Source organism: Anas acuta, chromosome 7 (assembly GCF_963932015.1).
Source record: "Anas acuta chromosome 7, bAnaAcu1.1, whole genome shotgun sequence".
NCBI lineage: Eukaryota > Metazoa > Chordata > Aves > Anseriformes > Anatidae > Anas > Anas acuta.
Window position 1 is genome coordinate 2,292,472 of NC_088985.1, and position 21,446 is coordinate 2,313,917.

General features: G+C 39.4%; 1 protein-coding gene across 7 annotated transcripts in view; it reads left to right on the forward strand.

The window, feature by feature from the left end:
• PRKG1 (protein kinase cGMP-dependent 1) overlaps positions 1-21,446 on the forward strand; it is a 449,368-nt gene that overhangs the window by 361,221 nt on the left and 66,701 nt on the right. For all 7 annotated transcript variants that reach the window (XM_068689510.1, XM_068689508.1, XM_068689507.1 and 4 more), the window contains one exon: positions 10,561-10,635. In XM_068689510.1, the coding sequence (XP_068545611.1) occupies positions 10,561-10,635 (75 nt within the window). The remainder of the gene's footprint in view (positions 1-10,560; positions 10,636-21,446) is intronic.

Genomic DNA, 21,446 nt, shown 5'->3' on the forward strand with positions numbered 1-21,446 from the left:
GCATTACCTTGAAAATCTAGTGTGACTCCTGGGATGGTTTTCCAGTTATGAGGGTTGTGAGGCACAGGAATGGACATCACAAAATACAGAGATGCCTCACACTGGAAAGCGAGCGTTAGCTGTGTGTCTTGTTACTGCATAGGGAAGACTGATTTTGTAATGGACAGTGCCACAAAAAAAGATCAGCTCAGAGTTTGGCTGTGACCTAAGTAAAATAAAACAAAAATCTGTTGTTAGGAATCATTAAGAAAAGAAACAATAAAAATGAATCTGTGATTTGCCTGGACTTCACATGCTGCATGTTGTTCTTGCTACCTTCAAAATGGTATGTTAGACCCAAAAATTGTTTGGAGGAGGGTAAAAAGTATAATTAAAGGAGGGAATGGTTTCTGTTAGCAAGTAGGTTGAGACTTCATTGGGGAAAGAAGTGATAAAAGAGAATGTAGTACAGATCTGTGAATCACAAGAGAGATTTTTAGGATGAATGGGATTGATTTTTCACTGCCTCCTCCAGAGTGAGAATCCGAAGATACCTGTAGGAGGGAGGTAAAGGCCAAAAGGAGATGGCTCTTCAAACAGGGATGGCTCATGGAGCTCCTTGCCATTGGAAAACAAGAGGTTTGCAAGTGTTCAGAAAGAAAATAAATCTATTGCATTTATTAAATATGTAGGATCTACTGTTGGCTCTAGGGAGTCTCAGCTGTATCGATGTAAATATAAACGCTTGATCTGTTCTTGAACTCCTTCTCAGGAATATAGAATCGACACAAGACACACTCAAAGTTTGGCTGCTGGGTCAGGAGTGACTTCTGATTCATTCTTGTAGTCTGATGACATTAATAGGAGATGCCTCGTGTAGGGGTGGTCTAAATACACTCGGTCCTGGTTTAATACAGGAGTTTCGTGTTCAGTTATCTTTTGAGACTTCCTCCAGACCTTCTTTTCCAAAACTCTAGTATTCTTTAGTGGCAGAACTGAGGAAGAATACTTCAAAAATCCTAGGTATCTTTAATGTAAGTTAATTTATGATCAATTAACAAAATATATGGTGTTGCCGTCAAAAACCGCTGGTGAACTTCAGGACTGTCAGTTGAGTAGCTTTCTTTTGCATATACATGCAAGGTAGCCTGGCAGCTGAAATACATAATATCCCTTATCATTCTGTGGGGCAAGAAGAATCAACACAATTGAATATTTTAGTAAGCATTAATTCAGAGAAATATAAAACAAAGAATCATTTCTGCATTTTTTTTTCTGAACACTTCTGTGAGGGACATTTTTGGTTTGTACCATAAGATTTTAAAAATAATAAATAACAAACAATTCCTTCCAGATCATTTTTCAGACTGTTTGTTTGCTTGTCTAATGGGCCCTTTTCTCTGAACATAATGCCCTTGAAATAGTAAGGAAGCACAAGTTATATTTAACTGATGAAGCTGTAGTTAATCTATACCAGAGATTCTAGTAACGCTCGGCAATTAGTAGCAGAGTAACGCTATTTATAAGAATCCTATATATAGAGCAAGAAAAGTAATGCTATTTATAGCACTATTTATAGTTCAAGGATGACTGTCCTCTTTTCTGACCAGATCTGACTTTCTTGTCATAGCTTCTCTCTTATAGTTTTATGGGTATGTGGATAACTGTAGAAGCTAATTTTCAAATGGAGAAAATTTAATAAGAAGACTTCTGTAAATTTGGAAAATCGTGTAGACACTGTTCAGTTAATGAGGAGAATAGCATATCTGTATATCTGGATACACTGAGTTATGAAAACACTTGGTTTGCCACGGTGGTCAACTGTTGTGGTTTAACCCGGCCGGCAGCTAAACACCACGCAGCCGTTCGGTCACCCTCCCCCCTCCCTCTCTGGGACGGGGGAGAGAAATGGAAAGTGAAGCCCGTGAGTTGAGATAAAGACAGTTTAATAAGACAGGAAATAAAAATAACAATAATAATAATAATACAATGATGATAATAGTACTACTACTAATAATGTGTACAAACAAGTGATGCACAATGCAATTGCTCACCACCCGCTGACCGATGCCCAGCCTAACCCCGAGCAGTCCGGCCCCCTCCCCCCGGCTAGCCACCCCTATATATTGTTTAGCATGACGTCAGATGGTATGGAATACCCCTTTGGCTAGTTTGGGTCACCTGTCCTGGGTCTGTCCCCTCCCAGCTCTTGCTGCACCCCCAGCCTGCCTGTTGGCAGGACAGAGCAAAAGGCTGAGATGTCCTTGGCTTGGTGTAAGCACTGCTCTGCAACAATTAAAGCATCGGGGTGTTATCAGCACTCTTCTCATCCTAAGCCAAAACACAGCATTCTACCAGCTACTAGGAAGAAAATTAACTCTGTTCTAACTGAAACCAGGACATCAGCATAAAGGTTAGCACTGAGCTATATGCTAGGCAGCAATGGAAACAGAAGCCAGCTGTGCTGACAGTCGAAAGTTGTTCTGAGCAGAATGAGGAGTGATGCTTGTCACTAAGGTTTTTTAATATTTTCTCTTACAAGACAAACTCTTGCTTAATCAGATATAACTACTGAAGCAGCAATTTTCATGCTCAATGTATCAATCCAAATATGAAACGTTTCAGCAAAATTGATTTTGCAATTCCCAAGAACAAGTTATGCAATAATATCGTGTCCTTAATGGCCAAATGGATCGGGTGAGCTGCACTGTAATAAGGCTGTCTTGCTCCCATCCAGTGAACAATTAAATTTGGAGAGTTACACCTTGCTATCACACCAAGTTATTCCCAAGAGATGGAAGTCTGATCTCTGCGTTTGGCAGTATTATGAGTAATTGTAGGGCAATTCTAGTTGCTGGAGGATTTTGAGGGTAATAAGGCAGGAAACTTCATAGGAATGAGCCACGCCACCAGCAAGTTCTGGGAGAGTTGGCTGTGAGATTGGATATTGCTTAAGCTCAAAAAAGATGAAATGGTTGCCTAAAATCATTTCTGAAATTAGAAAAAATATGTATTAAAACGCTACAGGAGTGTAGCTCTGGGGGTTGAAAAGACCGTGAGGAAAGCCAAATGGTACCATATGACAGGTCTTCAGTTACCAAACTGTCACCATGTTAGTGCTGCCTTTCTTTTTAATTTCCTTGTGAAAAAATAAGGACATCGTGGTCACAAATACACCCCCAAACCACCCAAAAAGTAGTATAGCTATTTCTTGCATATTTGTGTAGAAATGTTTTTAATCAATGAATTTTTAGCATCCTTTTCTGATGTAGAAATGAGCAGTCATGATCTAACAAATAAGAAGACCCTGCAGTGTAGCAAATGTTTGATGTGTCGCACAGATTTTAAGCCATTCCTACCCGTCCTTGCCCTGAAACTATATTCATTCCTGCAGATTTGCTTCTGTGAAGGAAATTTTATTTTGACAGACAACACAGACTTTCTGTCTGTTTTGCAATTACATTTTTCAGTTCCTTCCTTTACCAGAATAATGACTTTGACCAGGATTTGGTCCTTGGTGCTCTCTGGCTTCATCAGCAGTCTCCACCACACAGGAGGTGAGATGAAGCTGATCATCCAGTTCCAACCAAGCTCTGGCAGAAGTTTCAGCTGACTTCGCTAAAGCTTTATGTCAAATTATGCTGCATTTCACTCCCGTGTGAGTGAATATAAATTGCTCACGAACAACCTGCGAGCTGAATCTTTAGGAACTTGTCCTTTAGCAATGATCTGAAGCCAACAATAAAGATACAGGGTCAAAGCTGAACTTGAAATTTGTTATTTTAAACTAGATACCCGTGAACTATTTTACATAGATTCTACATTGTATTTTCTGAAAATAGCACGTGTGGCATAAAGGAAATGTGAATGTGGGAGGTAATTTTGTTAAGTGAGTATTTTAGCTCAATCTGTTGATATAATTTTGGCCTACACATAAGAAGCCAACAAATGATGAGCGTCAGTAAACTTAGGGCAGCAAATAGGAAGTTTTGGCACATGCTTTTAAGGCGATAAGAAGGAAGAAAATGTAATAACATTAGTTATTAGTAAATAAGTTAGCAAAAAGGGAAGTATAGATGGAGTATATATATTCAGGGAATAGAAGTTATTGGAGATCAATGTGTGTGCTGGAGGCTCTGTAAGGACAGTATGCCATGGTAGAGTTGATGGTGGAGGAAAAATGGGAGGGATGGGAGGTGCAGGGCAGTCCCTGTGGCCGAGGGGCAGCCTTTCTCTCTGGCAAGCCAAATAGCATTGGGGAGCCAGACCCATAAAAGGGGCCCTCAGCCCCCCAACTCTCCTCCTTGTCCACGGGAGGACATCTTTCAGGCTTCTCCCAACACAGCTGCCTTTGGCCACGCGTGGGCCACTCCATGGCAGAGGCTTGCTGAGGCCACCGTGGCCACCACTTTGCTGCGGGCCCTATAAAACAGGCCCCCTGCAGCTGGCCCAGCACTCGCTGAGCATCTGGGCCCTCTGACTGCCAGCTGGGGCGGCAGGAAGGAGATGAGAAGAGCCAGGCGAGCAGCAGGCCTTGTGTGCGAGGACAGCCATGCAGTGCGGTGAAGCCCCCTGCTCGTTGCTCAGGCTCCATCGCAAGCATTAGCTTGGAGCCACCAAACACCACGGACATCCCACAGGCTTGCCTGCAAGATGTCCTGGCAATAAACAACTCTTGCCGATTCTCAGGGGTTGTGTCACCATCCCTGGAGGTCTTGAAAAGATGTTTAGATGTAGAGCTTAGTGACATGGCTTAGAGGAGGAATTGTTAGTGTTAGGTCAGAAGTTGGTCTAGGTGATGTTGGAGGTCTCTTCAAAGCTAGCTGATTCTGTGATCATGAAGAGAGGGAAAGCATGACCTACAAGAGGGGAAAAAAGGCAGAAAAGAAGCCAAGACCTGCAATCTGTGAAGAAATACGGGCTGTGACTGTACAAAGAAGGGAGGCTTTGCAGCCATCATGGGAAATTCTGCTTGGAATCTGTTGCAAAACAAGGAATTGTGCAAGGAGCAAGAGAAGGAAAACTGTTGCCTTCTGAGCAGAGGGAATTGTGGTCTTATCTCAAAAACAGAAAGGTATGTGTTGTGTGTCAGGTCCCAAATTTGCACAGAGATGACAGAAACGTGATAGGGGAAAAACAGCATGAAGCACAACTGGAGAAAAATTAATAAAGGGGACTCATTTCTTGGGGATTCAATAGACTGGAACCTTGTAGGGAAGAGGTGACCAGAATGGCTATCTGGTTTGGGTCAAAATCACTTTGAAGAAGATGTTAAAGTACTAGTAGTGAAGGGAGTCCTGGATGTGTTTGGAAATGGATGTGGTCAGGTCTGAATAGCATAAATGTGAAAACATTTTGTGGACTTGTATCAATAGAAATGACTGTAAATTTTCAGAGAAAAGGGAAAAATAATGACTATTAATACTGGAAGGTCATCTATTAAGCTTAAAGAGAAAGTTAAAAAAGTTGGTCCATTACTGTGGTTCTCTGCTAAAAATGGAACGGTGAGAAATGAAAGGGGCTCTTTGGGTAAATGAACTGGACAAGGACACCTTGGTGTTCTTCCATCTAGCGGGCTTCAGTTCTTAGAAATTTTCATCATAGGAAGGTGACACATTTAGGAAATGATTTATAGGGAATCAGTTTATAATCTGGGAGTTTGTTTTGGGGAATGTCTGAAGAGAATTGGCTAGTTGGTATGAGATCCATATTCTACCGATATTTAGAAAATCCATAGCAAATGAAGTGAGCTTCGAAGATGGGATTCCCAGGTGAGGTGATGGCATTAGTACAAGCTCTGTACTGGCTGCTCTGAGAGCTCTACTAATTTTGTCCACCCTAGTTTGTTTCCAAGAAAGAGGAATACGAAAGCAAATCCATGATTTGCTAATTTGCTATAATGTTGAGTTGTCCTCTTGCCGTACAATAAAAAAAAAAAGCGGGGGGGGGGGGGGGGGGGGGAGGAGGGGAAGTGCTACATGTTCAGGTGTATTTCAAAGAAATGAGCTTCGTAATTGGTAGGAAAAATTTCCAAGTTTCAACACGTCCATGCACGCTGTCATGGAGGAAGAGGTTCCATGGTTCCATTAACCCGACAGGGGAAACAGATTGGAAGGTGACAAGGCTGACCAGAAGGGGATGACAGCCTTGCTAAGGGACCTCCATGGTGGGCAGGCTGCATAGTTCTCCATGCTGAGGCTAAGCAGTAAGCCTGGGTGATTCAGACAGCCTATATGGAGTGACAGAGGTGCTTTTCCTGCCCTCAGTGAAACGTAGACCCAACTAGGGGGATGGGGAAATTAGCTTGAAAACTTCCAAATTAACATGTAATTCATGGTAGTTGTCAAACTGTGCAGCAAATCATCTGACCATCTGTAGAACCTCTCTCTGCTTGGGGAACTAGGAAGCTTTTTGCAGAAGTAGCTTTCTTCTGACGGAGATATGATCTAGGTAAATGTATTAATATTTTATAATGGTTTTTCATTGTCAGATATATTTTACTGGATTTTATTTCCAAGAACACTTCTTTTTAAAATAATCATAGACTTTCTGTATTTATGACTTGCTAAAAACCTGTGTAAAATAAAACAAACAGTTGCTAGTTAAGTATTTCCCATTGTGGTACTGTAGTAATTCATCCTCTAGGAAGAAAGTAACAGTGGAAGATGTACAATGTGGCTGACCCCAAGGTATTTCAAGCTTGGCCCTAGGCCTGTCATCGTTTGACTTAGTGAATTTTCACACTCCCTGGAAAGGTTATTAGATCTGGTGTAGAAGTAGGATGGACTGATTGGGGAAAAGTTAATAATTCCAATGAATTGAATTTGATGGACTGATCCACTCAGAAATTTTGCCTAAGACATCTTCTGCTAAAAACTGTGTAGGCACAAGTGGGAGAACCTTCAGTGTCTGTTTTGGAAATTAATTTGAATAATCGCATACAGACACACTTTACTTGCAGCTACTTTGTATGGAGATAAAATAGGAAGAAAATTTTCAAAACATGTTAGTAAAATTTTGATCACCCTGAGAGAAGTTTGTGCAGTTTTTTAAACTTCTTTTTTCATATATACCTATTGAACCTAGATAAGCATTTAAAAGAGTTTGTGTTCTTCTGAGCTGTAAGAATATTTACACTGCAGTTGATGATTCAGATTCATCTTTTATTTATATGTGATTTTTTCCTCCACATAATTTGTTTATGTTGATAACAATATTTTCCCGTAGCGCTGAGATTTACCAGGTGTAAATGTTGTAGGTGCTGCAAGTACAAATTGCCTGATGCAAATATTAGAGACGAGCTGAGCCACTAAAACTCAAGGCACAGCTGCTCCTGATGGAGGCCAGTAGTGCTTCAAAATTGCCTGCTATTTGCAGATATTGAGTGCTAAATGTTGTTTTTCTGTTTGTCTTCTTCAGTTGCACATACCTATTTCTGGGTAGTTGCTGTGTTGTGTTTTTTTTTTGTTTGTTTGTTTGTTTTTAAGACAGCATTTTAAATATTTGGGGGATTTTCCAATTTTCATCTTGTCTTTTATGTTTTTGTCCTTATTTGAAAGCCTTTTTTTGGTTTGTGATGGGATAGCTAGCTATAAGTTGTCTTGAAAGGTTGCTGTAACAACCCTCTTGGCAATGGAAATCAGAGAAAAATAACATAAAAAGTTTATCCTAGCACAACTGACCCCGTACAAGCTGAGCTGAATCTCCTTTCATTTGAGATTTTCATTTCTTCTGCTTTACTATTTTTCCCAGTTGGGGTGAGATTTATCCATGGAGAAAATTGGTTATGAGGAGAGAATGAAAAAAATGAAAAGAGAGGGCTATGCAGAGAAAAACTGAGCAGTTCTCTGATGAAATTCTGGGGGAAGTTATGACCAAGGTGATAGACAAACAGCTCTGAGATAGACAATAGAAGAGTGACTCCAGTGAACTTAAAAATCCTGCCCAGTCCTAAATCTGGCTTAAGATAATCAAAAAAAATTAAGCAACTTAAGACAAACTTTTGTTTCTCCTCTCTGTGACTTTTTCTTGTTTGTCTATGTAATGTTTCACTATACAAAGATTTATTCACATTGCCAAAATAGAAAAAGGAATGTTTAACCCTACTACGTTTTCCTAACCACATTAAAGCAACCCTAGCTTTGCTACTTAAAATTGCATTTTAAGCCTTACCTCATGTCTTGTAGCATGCCAGGAGGATTACAGTATTACACTGTCTTGCTCAATTGTGTAAATATCTGTTTGTGGTGCACTAATATGTACATCTCTGCTTTCACTGCCATCTTTCAAGGGTTTGGTTTCATCCTGTAGCACATACTCATTGCTGGGAAGACAAACCTTGATGTGTCAAACCGTGGAGCTAAATTTTTAATGTTTTCACTGCTGAGGGAAAAATTTTGCATTGAAAAGATCCTCTGGTTATTAACACATCTTAATAATGAAGCTTACAGCCTGCTGAGCCCCTGCCTTGTTAAAAAATTCCTAACACAATTTCCATGGAAGAGCAAAGGGGGCTTTACCTTCTTTTCTTTATTAATGAGTTCCTGTTGCTTCCCCATGCTGCATAAATGATTTCCTAGAATGTATAATTTAAAATATTACAAATTAAACAAAGTGGAAAAATGAGGGAATTGTGTGGGCAGAGGATATTTCCAGAGTGGTGATGGCTGTAATTATGCAAAAGACCATGGTGGACAGACCCATTATAGCAAGTAACTCTAGGTATGGACAATATAAATAGATTTCCCAACTTTTACCTCTTACCTCATATTTATTACAATAATGGGTAACAATAATGGGTAGAATATGTCTTTTTCCAACATCTTGTAAGCAAAGAGCAGGTAATAATTAAGCCTCATTTCATTCTCCTGAAAGTCGTATCCTCTGCTAGTGCACACGCACTGCGGTACCTCGCTTAAGATCAGATGTCTCCTGAGGCAGCAGGACACCTAAGTACCCACTTAAGAACTTGCACCATGTTTAAGATTATTCAGCAAAGCGCAGTCCAAACTGTTTAATCATTCTTAAGGCCAAAGGGAATGTGATGTCACAGGATATTAAGTTTTCTGCCTATACCTTCTAAAGCCAAATGCCTCAGTTGGATGAAAGTATTTCATCTCTCTTCATTGCTGTGTTTTCACTAACAACTGAGGTTTAAAGCTTTTTGGCTAATAGGTTTTTAATCTGCCCATGCATGGCTCTTTATCCCGTATAATGTCATGTGATCATAAACCAAGTGCTTTACGGGAAAAAATGCAAGCCAACTGAATTATTAAGTTTCTCTGTAGGCTCCTCATCTGCTGAACAGCATTAATTCTCATTCATCCTCAAAGTCTTTATTGAAAGAGGACCCACATAAAGTATTCTATTGTTATTTGTAAATATGGCCCTAAATGTTGTTGTTTTTCTATGTTTTTCAACTTTTCAATTAATTTTTTTCAACTTTTTGATTTAATAGCCATTCTGTTCTTCATCTCTGTTCAGTGCCTCAAAAGGGTCATGACCATATAGAAGAGGGAGGAACTGCAGTGCTCTTATTTTTGAAGCTGTGACCTTAGGGCTGAGATCAGTCAAGAGACTGTCATTCACAGCAGTTCATCCTTTCAAATTAATCTAGCTCTATCCTCATTTTGAAAGAGGCTTTTTCTTTCTTAAAAGAACAAAAAACAGCCCTATGTGTGACAGACTTCCTGGGAATAATAGAAATGTGTAGGAAATATACTTTTCACCTGTAATATTTTAAGTTGTTAATAACTGAAATTAATTATTACAAATATTATTTAAATATTTTTTTTATTACTTCTTTGGTTTCTGATACTGTTTAGTATCACTAATGCAGGCATAATAGTCACAATTTTATTGTTTTTCTCGCTGGAGTGATGCTTATTAGTTGATTATATGGTTATTGGGTCCATTTGTTTGAGTCACTCATGATATAAAAAGATTTTCTTTTTCCAATCTGTTTATGCCCTTTACATCTCCCTTGAGACAGAGAATGATGTTAGGGGACTTCTCAAGCTACTCTGGGCTTGTACAGAAGACAGCTCAGCTCCGATTGTATCAGGCACTCCTAACATTTCACCATCTTACTCAGCGTTTAACCCAATTCAGGCCAAATATCCTCTTAAATGTCATTAAACAATTTGGCTCATGATAATTTGCTTGTCTTTCTGCCCTCAGTTTCTTTTCCTTGTCAGTTTTTTATCCCTTCTTTTTATTTCTCCTTACTGTGTTCTTGGTTGCTGTTTCTTTTGCAGTGAGAAAGCTGAGATACAGAAATAAAGATTATCCTTCACTTTGAAAAATTTTAGGGGGTTCTGGTTAGAAGAAAGGGACGTGGTGGTGGCACCTCACAATCATGGGACTTACCAGTCAAATTGACAGTGCCAGATTTACTGTGAAACTTGTTAGAGGTTGGGTTCAGTCTCTAAAAGCTGGATAAATAAATTTTGGATCTTCCTGGATATTATCCAGGAGCATTAAAGGACATCCCCAGGTTGCTGCTGAACAGCCACGTCGGCTTGCTTGGCTCCCTCACAATTGGACCCTTTTTCTCTTAAAAATGCACCTTTGTTATTACAGCTCCTTCAAACATCTGATTGGCGGCCTAGATGATGTTTCCAACAAAGCCTATGAAGATGCAGAAGCAAAAGCAAAGTAAGTGCCAGCTCCTTGTGTTCAGCATAAAATCTTAACCTCATTTTTCTTGCTGCAATGGTTTTATTGATAGTGAAGCATGGTTACTTAAATAAAACAAAAAATACACCCAGCATTTTCTCAACATAATAGTGTAAAACAGATTAAAAAGAATTAGGTGCTTACTCTGGATTTTCCTGGTGTTCTCCATGAGTATGGGAGGTCCAGAAGGAGATGGCTCTCCTCAGGTTGGTGTCCAGAGCCAGGCAGTCCCAATGTCTGTCTTAATCACGGTATTGGAGTCCAAAGAAGTCTCAGACCTTAAGAAATTAAATAAAAAAAATGATATTAATAAATATCATTATTATTAATTATAATTACTGGTATTATAAATATATTAATGTGTCATTGATAAATATGATAATAATTATTGATATTATGATTAATTTATTGATGGTGATAATTATTGATAATTATTGATAATTATTATTATCATCATCGTGCAATAATTTGAGGTAAGAAATTACAGGTCTTGAAAAGCACTGTTTAACATGATTTGTTTCTTTATTGAGTTCTGATCTTTCTGAAATGTTTTCCCAAAGTCAAATCCTGTTCAGAGACAAAGGGTGGGAAATCAAGTTTGTCATTTTTGAATGAATATTACAGCTGTTTTGATGTGAAGCAATATATTTGTCTGAAGTTCTAGCTATATTCATTTGTTTCAGAAATGAGCTTTGGTGTATTGTGATTTTAAAGTATTTCAAAAAATCCCAACTGATAATTCACTCTTGATATACAATTTTTTTTAGTAGAAAGACTTTGGTGTGTCGATACTTAATTCTATACCAACAGTAAAGCTTATTAAGAAGAACATTTTTTGATAAAAATGATAGTGAATATAAACCAATATGATTCCAAAGCAAAGGTAGTCTAAAAAAAAAATGAAGTTGCTGTATAAAAATCACTTACTTTTTTTTTTATTATTATTATTCTTTTTTTTCTTTTTTTTAACCACATTAACAAAGGGGTTGGGTGTTTACTCCAAGTCAAACACTATGAAAGTGTGCCTGTTAATCAGTGGTCTTCAGAACTATAAATTTAAGCTTGCTCTTAAGTTACACATAGAAACTTCTCTTCAAACCAGAGAGGCTTGAAATAGTGTGTAATAAGGGTATTTGGCACTTCAGTGGAGAGAAAATGAGACAACCTAAATAGTTATTCAGTTAAAAATGTTTGTTTCAAAAAATAAGTATGCATCCCAAGAAATTTACTAATATTGCAAAGTACGTGCAAATTAAGATTTAATTTTTTTTTTTTATTACCATCTTTGAATGATACTTGAAATACATTTTTAATCATGTTTTAATTTGTTTTAAGGTACTAGAAGGCACCCTAGAGTTGCATTTTTGTTTTGAGGAATATTTCCCTGCCCCTAATTAACCATGTACTATTTTTTTTTTCCAATGCTCAAGTTCCCTAAAATTCTTCCCTTAATTAAGACAGGAAGTTATCAGCCTTTTTTACCTTCCCAAAAACTAGGTAATTAGAACACAGAATACAAAGTCAAATGGGACAGTATGTTATAATAGTCAATAAATATCTACTGGGTATTACAGATAAATATAGTGTCCATTATTATGTAAATTATCTATTAGTACCAGCTAAAAACATGACATTTTAATGCCAGCAACAGCTTATACAAAGCATTTTACAAAGCGGTGAAAAAGTAACCTCAGCAGCTTCAGAGTTGGTCCCAAGTATCCCAGGCATGTGATTTTATATTTTTAGATTTTATTGTTAGTGCTACTATATGGAATATTTTGATTTCCATCTGAACAAAAAGGAAGAAAACATCGGTAATGAAACTGTGGATTTGTTTTTAATTTTTTAGTATTAAGATGACGTTTTTATCACAGGAGCTTATACTAAGGTTATACCAGAATCCATTAGCACCAAACAAAATTTTCAGATAGAACTTGTCATTTCCCATTTCATCATTTGTCTTCTCACATTTACAATTTTAAGCTGTATTATTAATAGAGAATATCACACAGCAATTTATTATCACAGGCAATATTTGGGTATGCAGATTGTATTGTAGAGTTTTTCAGTATGGTTTAGTGACTTTTTGGGGAAGGCTTTCAGGATCTGTTGTGCACTTTACAACATGTTTTCAGGAGGACTGATTTTGGACCTATTTTGAATAAAGTCTTAATTTTTGGTAACCAGTGGGCCTGTGTTGACCTTAGCATTTTTGAACTTCTATCTTCTTGATGCCTGTTCTTTTCCAATGCTATTTCATCCAAATGGAAGGGCAAAGCAAAGGAGTGCTGGTGATAGAAGAATTGTTTCCCAAAAGGAAGAAGTGATGATAGCAACTTTTGAAAGCAGCTTTTCCTGCCATCTTAGAAGCCAGTGCTTGAATCCTGTGACTTGAGACTGTAGATGACAATGACATTATTGACCTTCACATATTGACATTTTGTCTTTGAAAAAGCAGAAGGGATCAGTGCTGTCTGTCTTGAGAAACATTTTAAAAGGAATGTGCTTTCAAAATATATGGCATTTGTTAGTTGAATGCCATATTCACATTTGCTTGGCTCTTTGAAAGCAAGAGCATTCCTGCAAAAAGACGAACAAGCATAGGAAAAAAATGACAAAGTTACTTCGAGAGTGAAGCAAGATGTATTGTAAGCTGCTGCAGAAAGTTTTATCACTCAAGAGTCATTGTTTCTATATCTTGCAAGATAAAAGTCCTCTGGGAGAAGAGTCTACTTGGCAGAAATTTTAACCTGGATTACTTTTCAAGCTGTGTTAATTAGCTTCAGCTAATTGTCCTTCAAGGACTTATCTTTTCCGAAGAGAAGTTTGCAAAATGGAAGAGCTCGGGACATAAAGTGCATTTGGGTACTCAAATCACATAAAAGAAAGTCCTACTTTTGCATCTTTATAGCTAGCATCTCATTTTCAGAGTTTGCATGGCAGGTGACAAAAGGCCATTGGATGAAGAGGAATTTTCTGTGTGCCTTGATCTCACCATGTGTCAGGTGGACCAAGATGAACCACACAGAGGTCAGACATTCATCAGGCATGGCCATGCAGAGTAAATGCAGAGGACATCATTCTAAGACTGCATTGCAATGTGTCAAAGCCTGCTTTTCCTTGGAGTAATAAACACATTCAGGGCTGAAATGCGAACAGTAATATTTTATTTATTCCTGTTGATTAACAAATATGAAAAATGGCTACAAAATATGCTACAGAATGGCAGCAAATATATATTTTCTTAAACACCTATCCATATCAAGGTGATTATTAAATTCCTATTAATTTAGAGGCTCAGCAGAAGCACAATTTTAGGCCACATGCAATAGAGGGTTCATGTTCCTAAAGCAGGACTTGGGCCGTAGGCAGGTGTTCATTGCAGAAACAGTACAAAATTGGTGGCACTACCTTTTTTTTTTTTTTTTTTTTGGTGCAAGTGCAGGATGCATCTGAGAGATGGTTAGGCAGAAGTTGCAGGGCAGAAAATCTTTCCATGCATCCAAAAATCCTCCAGCTCTGAAAGGACTGAACAAGATTTTGTTGAGTTTATCTCGTGGCAACCTGGTGTTTTCCCAGCTAAGACCTGAGATATGGCTAAGTTGCTCCTAGGACCTGGGAAAATGTTCGAGCAATCAAACTGCTGTGGACAATGGAGGTACCACTTCTTGCCCATGGGCACAATTTAAAGTATCTGCTTGGTTCTTGAAGGAAGAGAAAATGCATAGCACCATTAAAAAATACTTCAGCTGAGCAGAGGGGCTCCCTGCATCAACAAACGAGGGGTCATAGTGGGGATTTAAGGCTTTTCTCTGTTCTCAACCCCTGCTTTTAGGCATCCGCATAGTGTCAATGACAGCTGTGGGCGTCTCCTTGTTCTGTGTGGACACCTTTGGATTGTGTCCTGAATGCCTGGCTCTTGGCCGGCACAGGCAGCCGGGATGCCCCATATGAGGCTGTCCCAGTGCTCCAGTGGGAAGGTGCCCAGCAGTTCCTGCCAAGCAGACCTTGGAGACAGTTGTTTTCTTCAAGGATTTTGACCTTCCTGTCTGGGAAAGCCAGTCTGCACCTGAGCTGCTGAAGGCAGTGGAATTCAGTTGCTAATGTACTCAAGCTGAGTTATTTTTGATACCATTTTGTGGGTTTTCTTAAATTCTGGTGAGTATAAAAATTCCGGTCTTCATCTAAATGGAAGAAGCCATTTTTTATCCTCACAATTACAGAGATCATCTTTATAACATAAGCTTACTCCAACACCAGATTTGATTTACTTGTTTACAAGTAATATCTTCCTGCTTTTTTATTTTGGAGAGACATTTTCCTGTTTATTGCAAGCTTGGAAGTGGCATTACTCCTTAAGTGCATTCTTTGTGCTCAGTCTCTCGATTAGGTCAGAAATCATCAGTGAAACTACATAATTAATATTCTACTCCTCAGGTGTATCCAGGTACGTTAATAAATTCATCAGCTAATGAATATTAGTTACATTCCTGCCAGTGTGAAGGTGAAGGAAAGAAGCAAACTTTTAACTTGGTTCATGTTCTGAGAAAGCAGGACTTTCAAAAGAGCAGCACTCGTGTCCCAGCGTCAGGCCTGGGTCCAGCACACTCTGCCTGTGGTGTTGGTGTTTGGGGCATGACGAAGACACCTAAATAAGAAGATCCATCTAAGTGTAGATTCCTTCCAGATAGAGCCACTATTGCAACTCTCATAAATCCAAGGGGAAGCAGGTGGTTTCTACTGCGGTTATTGGTGCCAAGTGAGGTGAGGGTTCAACAAACACTACTCGCTCCAGGCACAGAAATCCCATCCCTTCTGCTGGTCTTCCCTATCCAAAAAACTCTTGAGGTTTATCACTGCACGCTCCTTCAGTCACTAACAAGGTCATTAGATGAGGTCCCCACTAGCTTGCTCCCACCTTTCTGTGAGAAGGCTGTAGGAAGGCAGCGCCCTAGCCCATGGCACAGAGATGGCAGCAACAAGGTGTCCCTCACCACCACACGGGGAAAGCTGGCAGCATCCTGGCTTCACCCTGCCAAGCAGAGCATATCCTCTCTGATGACCAGGGTCCCCGCGCTCCTTTTCTCCTGTCACATCCAGAATTATCTGCTGATGTTGATCTCCTGTGGCAGCGGGGCTTGAAATTAATACCCTATTGAAGTCCAGACACTGGTGCCTTCATGATATTGCTCCAGGCTCTCTGCAGACATGGGCTATTTTGATTGCACTTTTTGCTTTCTTTCATTGTAGTTGTGTTGCAGCCCTGGGGGTATACATCTTGATACTCACAGCCAAAATTGTCTCATTTTCATGGGACTTGAGGAGGCAGGGACCTTTGTGTAGGTATACAATTCTTTTTCCTTTCTTAGCAGCTCTGACCCCAAACACCCTTCATTTTAACTTGTTCTGTTTTTTAATAAAGAGCTCCATCCAAACCTTTTATTCTACTGGCTGGGGTCATCCATTCTGTCATTTTACCCCTCGTCATTCACTACATATATTCATAACAAGGCATCCTAACACTTTATTGACTTAGTTTCGATGCAGAGGGTTGTTGTCAATATTTTTCCAATTTTGTATTCATACTTTCTAGATATTATTCCCGTTTCATCCTGGCCTGAAAGGTAAAATTGTCTTTATTTTGATGAGGAGGATATAGATAGTTTTACAGTTTGAGCAAACAAAGCAGGGTGATGCCTGTCTCATTTCCTTGCACTTGCAGCTGCCGAAATGGCAATATGTACGGCAATACATTTTAGCACTAGTATTTTCTTCAATGCCGGTTTAGGAAAACTTCTTGGCTCGGCAGGTACTTGTGTTCCTGGCTGGAGGGCAGCCTGCTCCTGGTGTCTCGCAGCACCTAGTAGCTGGAGTCCAGGTGCCCTCTACTGTTCAGGGTTTTCCCCATGCTGTGTCCAAGTACTGTACTGGACTCGTACCTCCTGGTCTCTCTCATTTCTCTCTTGCCAACATGTTAAAAGAAGAAAGTATTTTCAAGTATCCTCTGTTCCTCCTCAATGGTATTTCTTGGAGGGCCACTGCTGGCTCTCTATGTGTCTCCTTCCTATGCAGCCCTTTCTTTTGCTTTATGAGGTTTTCTTTGGGAGCTGTTCTTAGAGTTGAAATTGTCTCTGGGAGTTGGGTGCTTATTGTGCTAGGTCTGTATTAGTAAATAATACAGATTAATAGGAGTGGATTTGTAGAGAAAAAAATGTTGGTGGCAAGGGCCTGCTGTATAAACTGTATGCATTTCAGTGGCATTTTCCTTTGGAGTACTTCCAGTCTGGTTCCTTTGGACTCACCTTAAAGGATCCCACTTCTCATATTCTTGATGTTAGAGGGAACAGTAAGCTTCAGTTGCACTAACAATTGCGTGCTCCTCATCTGGGGCAAAATACATTTTTATGCACCTTGGGCATAAAGACTGTTCTTCATTGCTTTTGCCATCACAGTGCTTGTCTGAAGGTGGTGGCAGAGATCTGGTCATACATGCTGGTGCTCCTGTAGTTGCCTGCATTGACCCTTTGGGGGTCTATGGGTTCCAGGATACAAGTTGTGGCCAACCTCTGCATGCCCATAGTGAGGCTGGAGTTGGCCCTAATGGTACCCAGCTCCAAAAATAGTGCCATGGCAGAACCCTGCTTGCAGCTCCCTGTCCTGGTAAGATGGGAAAGCTGTGCGTGCAGATGGTGGTCTGCAAGCCCCTTGGTGCAGGGTATTACTGACAGCAGAGCCAGCCTGTGGGTTTTGTGAGCTATAAACAACACTGTGTGTTAGGACAGGATTTTTTTTTTATTTCTTTATCTTCTCTTTTTTTAGAAGGATAAGCCAAGAAGGTTTTTTAACCCCTGCCAAAAGTGAAATTTCAGTTCGAAGTTCCAAATCGGGAGACACCAATTAAAGAGAATGATTTAATTAAGACCCAACTTTCTGTTGGGCCACAGCTTTTGAAAACTTCTCCTGAAATAATTCACTGACCCCCGGTGTCAGTGAGCTATTGTATGATTAGATTAGTTATTCTTCTGCAAGAGAAAATATTTTCTGGCTTACAGCATTACAAAAGTTGGACAGCATGAGGGCTATAATAATTGGCTCTGTCTCCCTCTGTGTCAATTGTTTTCTGAATTAGTGACCATATGGGAACTAGATTTTGCCTTGGCTATCAGAGTGGTGTTGGGGGAAGCTTTTAGGGCATGCAAAATGGGAGAAAAAGATCACTAATTCTGTATAAAGCAGAACTCACAGTCATTTCTTTTAGGCTGTGTAAACAATTAAAATAACTCTTGCTATTTTGAGAAAAGGAAAAGAAAAAAATAAAAAACAACACCAAGAATGTAACTGACTTTAAATAGCATTGTTTGGACTCTGAGACTTTTTTTCTTTCTAACGGAGAATTTTGTGTATAACAGAGTTTGTCCTTAAATAATTTGTTTCATACTGAAGCCAATGTTAGTTTGTATCCAAGTCTAGCTATCAGATATTCCCAATTGCTGTAACAAATAGGTGTTTACTTAGAAAATAAGCTCTCAGAAATGATTTTAAAAGGTAAGAGCACATCAAGATAACATCCAAGGTGATAGTCCTAAGTAAAAAATAGTGGAGAATGCTAAATTGTTGCTTTATTTTTTTTGATGGTGAATTGACATTTACTTGCAGTCTTGCATTACTCATGCAGAGATCTGTGCTGGGTAGACTTTATGGCTGCTTTCCTCTTGAGAAAATGCACTGGGTAGTGCACTGTGTCACTCACAAGGGATATATTAGATTAGCTTTTAAAAACAGGTCATTTTTATTTAGGTAATAATCTATACGCTTTTCTCTTGCTAACTTGACCTTTCAATGTGATAATGGGCTGTGTCAGATGGCAGATAGCAAAAAAAAAAAAAAGTGCTTTTGAAATAGGCTGCTATGATAATATTTTGCTGCATTTGTTTTATAAATTAGAGCCCAATACTAGCTGAGAGATGATTAAATAAAAATGCAGCAGAAAGCTTTCTGAAGATTATGAGTCTCATTCCAGAGGAAACAAAAATAGTGCTGTGAATGCATCTATGTGCTCAGCAACTTGAGTTGTACCTGGTAACACTTGATGGAAAAGGAGGTCTGCGTATTAGAAATATTAGCCTTTCTTCTGGCATTTGTCTGAATACTTTATTCTGGAACTGCTCAGAATACTTTCCTAACCCTAACACTGCCATTTGTATAGCGCAGTCTTGGTAGCTTTAAGCAGAAGCTTTGGCAAGCTTTGGCATCTGAGAGGAACGGAGGGGCAACGGTAACATGAAAGCCTTTGTGCCCAGTTTCTGTCCATCTGGTGCCCAGTATGTTTGCCCAGGATGAGCTGTCCCCAACATTACCTACACAGCTCTGTGAGTATTACAGCACTGGCAGACGGGCTATTTCTGCTCCACTTTCATCAGAGGGATGTAAATAACAAGGGTGCTTCAACAGAGTCAAATATATTGTAAATGAAACTCATTTACGCTTATTCCATAGAGACCTACTGATTTTCAGAACTGTTAGGAATAGTTGTGGGATTATTTGTGGCTTTTCCAGCACCTGTTAGAGCAGTTGTCCTTGGCTGTGCCTGACCAACTCTTATGAGGTCCACCAGGAGTTGGTCTGACCTCACTTTTAGGGGCAAATGTTGGTAAAGGAGAGAAAAGAGAGAAATGTAGTGCCAGTGAGAGCTGAAAGGCAAGGATGTGGCTGGTGCTGGCACCCAGGGGAACTCTAGGAGGAAGAGGTTTGGGCTCCAGGGAGGGCAGCACCAGGGGAGAGGTGGAGGAGCACCATCTCCCCTCTGCTGACTTTCCTTGGCAGAGCAGATCAAGGTGTTGCCAGATGAAGTTCTTGCTGCGTACCTGAGAAACTTTTCAGGCAGAGATATGCAGGGAATGGCTATAAAGGTTTGAAAATTTGCTTTATGCGGTTATTTTAAAAGCAGGGAGAGGGGAAAGAGCAGAGGGTGGAGGTCTATATTTCAAAGATGAGTGAAAGTGAATTGTTTTCCCTGAGAAAGTTAGTAAGTGTGTTACCCAAAAACTGCATAGCAAATTCAATTGACCCCTGAACAGTAATTGTGTCAAATTCAGAGATGAAATTCAATCACTGAACTATGAAATGGAAGAAATTTAATCCTCCTATAGTGAAAAAAGCAATACAGGCTTAACTCCAAAGTTACTGCTGATGCCTCCACTCCACCAGCAGCTGAGACATCAAAACAAACCTTTTTTCTTCTTTTTACTCTCCTTTTCCCTGCAAAGTATACATAATCGGTTTTCCTGAAAGTTCAAATTAATTTCCAGAGATAGCTTACAGTGTAAATGTAGGCCACATTAAACTCAGTATTTTTACTCATCTCTCATCCTTATCTCATGATTATGAGCAATATTGGACCGTGGCAATACTGGCAATGTGGTGCCTGTGTTGCAGGCTGCCAAAGCTCAACTGCAAGACGCTCTTATTTTGATGTCCCTTAATTTTGCCAAATGCTAAGCACTTCAACCAAAGGCGGGCCAAGAGGTTTTGTAGAGGAAGAGCAATTTATGCTGCCGAGATGAGTCCCTGTCTTCATCACTGCCGGCAGACAGATGCGGGACCCACACGACTCCACACTCCCTCCTTTTGGTGCAAGGGGAAGGTGACAACCTGCTACTACAGTAACTTAATCTGTAACACCAAGTAAGGGAGGCTTACTTACAAACTAACAAAGAAAAAAGATGCTTCCAGCAATGCTGATGGATTTTTCTAGTTTCCTTTCCATTTGCTTGCTTCCAGCACTTAAGCCATCCCAAGCCATACAGCTGGGCAGTGCACTTACTTATCCTGACTATGCCACACTCAACATATTGATTTGCCCTGTGTTGCATTTGCTATCTTTTCTCAGTGCCTGACTCCATTAAGTGATTTGGGAAGTGCTGAGCTCTAAGTCTATAATAAATCAGCTCCTCAAGAAAATAAAAGAAAAAAGAGAAAAAAGCTGTTCTTAAGATTTAAATGATCCCACAGCTTTGTCATATGTATAGCAAGGTAAAACATAAAAAATATAGATAAAATGAAGTTTTTGAATATGTGAGAAAGCTGAGTCCCTGTAAACCCTGGGAGAGACGATAAAAGTCTGATCTTCCACATTATTTTGGACATGAATGTAAAATTACCTGGAAGTTTATAATAGGACTGTTGTGATTAAATTTCTGATATAACTTACAAGAACACAGCTGTATTTAAAATTCATTTTAGTAATGGGAATTAAGCGTTCCTAGCTCTACCTGCTCAATGTACTATCACACGCAAGCATTTTTACACTCTGTTTTTAATATTCGATAGGCTTTGTTACTTCATTTTCAGGTGTGATTTCAGGTTGCTCTACTGAACACATCAAACAACATAATTTGTTGATAGCAAAACAAAGGGATTAGTCTGATACAATCTCGACAAATTGTGCTCAAAAAGCATTTGTGGAATTGCAATCACAGCTCTGCTCCCAAGCAAGGGAGATTTGCTTGGTTGTTGATTATCTCCTACAAATGGCTGTGCTTTACCTACACCCACAGCCATCAGAACTGCAGGTGCACTTCCAGCTCCTTGTACCAATCGTAGTCTCAAATTAAATCATGAGATTTGCTGCACTTGGTGCATTGCCTAATCCTTCATGCTTTAAGAAGATGCTTTCTAATAAAGGTATATTTCTCACACTTTGAGATTTTAATGGATAGTTGCTCCTTATTTCACTTAGAGACTTTCTGTGCCAAAAGGATATCATTCATCTTTGATGGCAAAATATATTC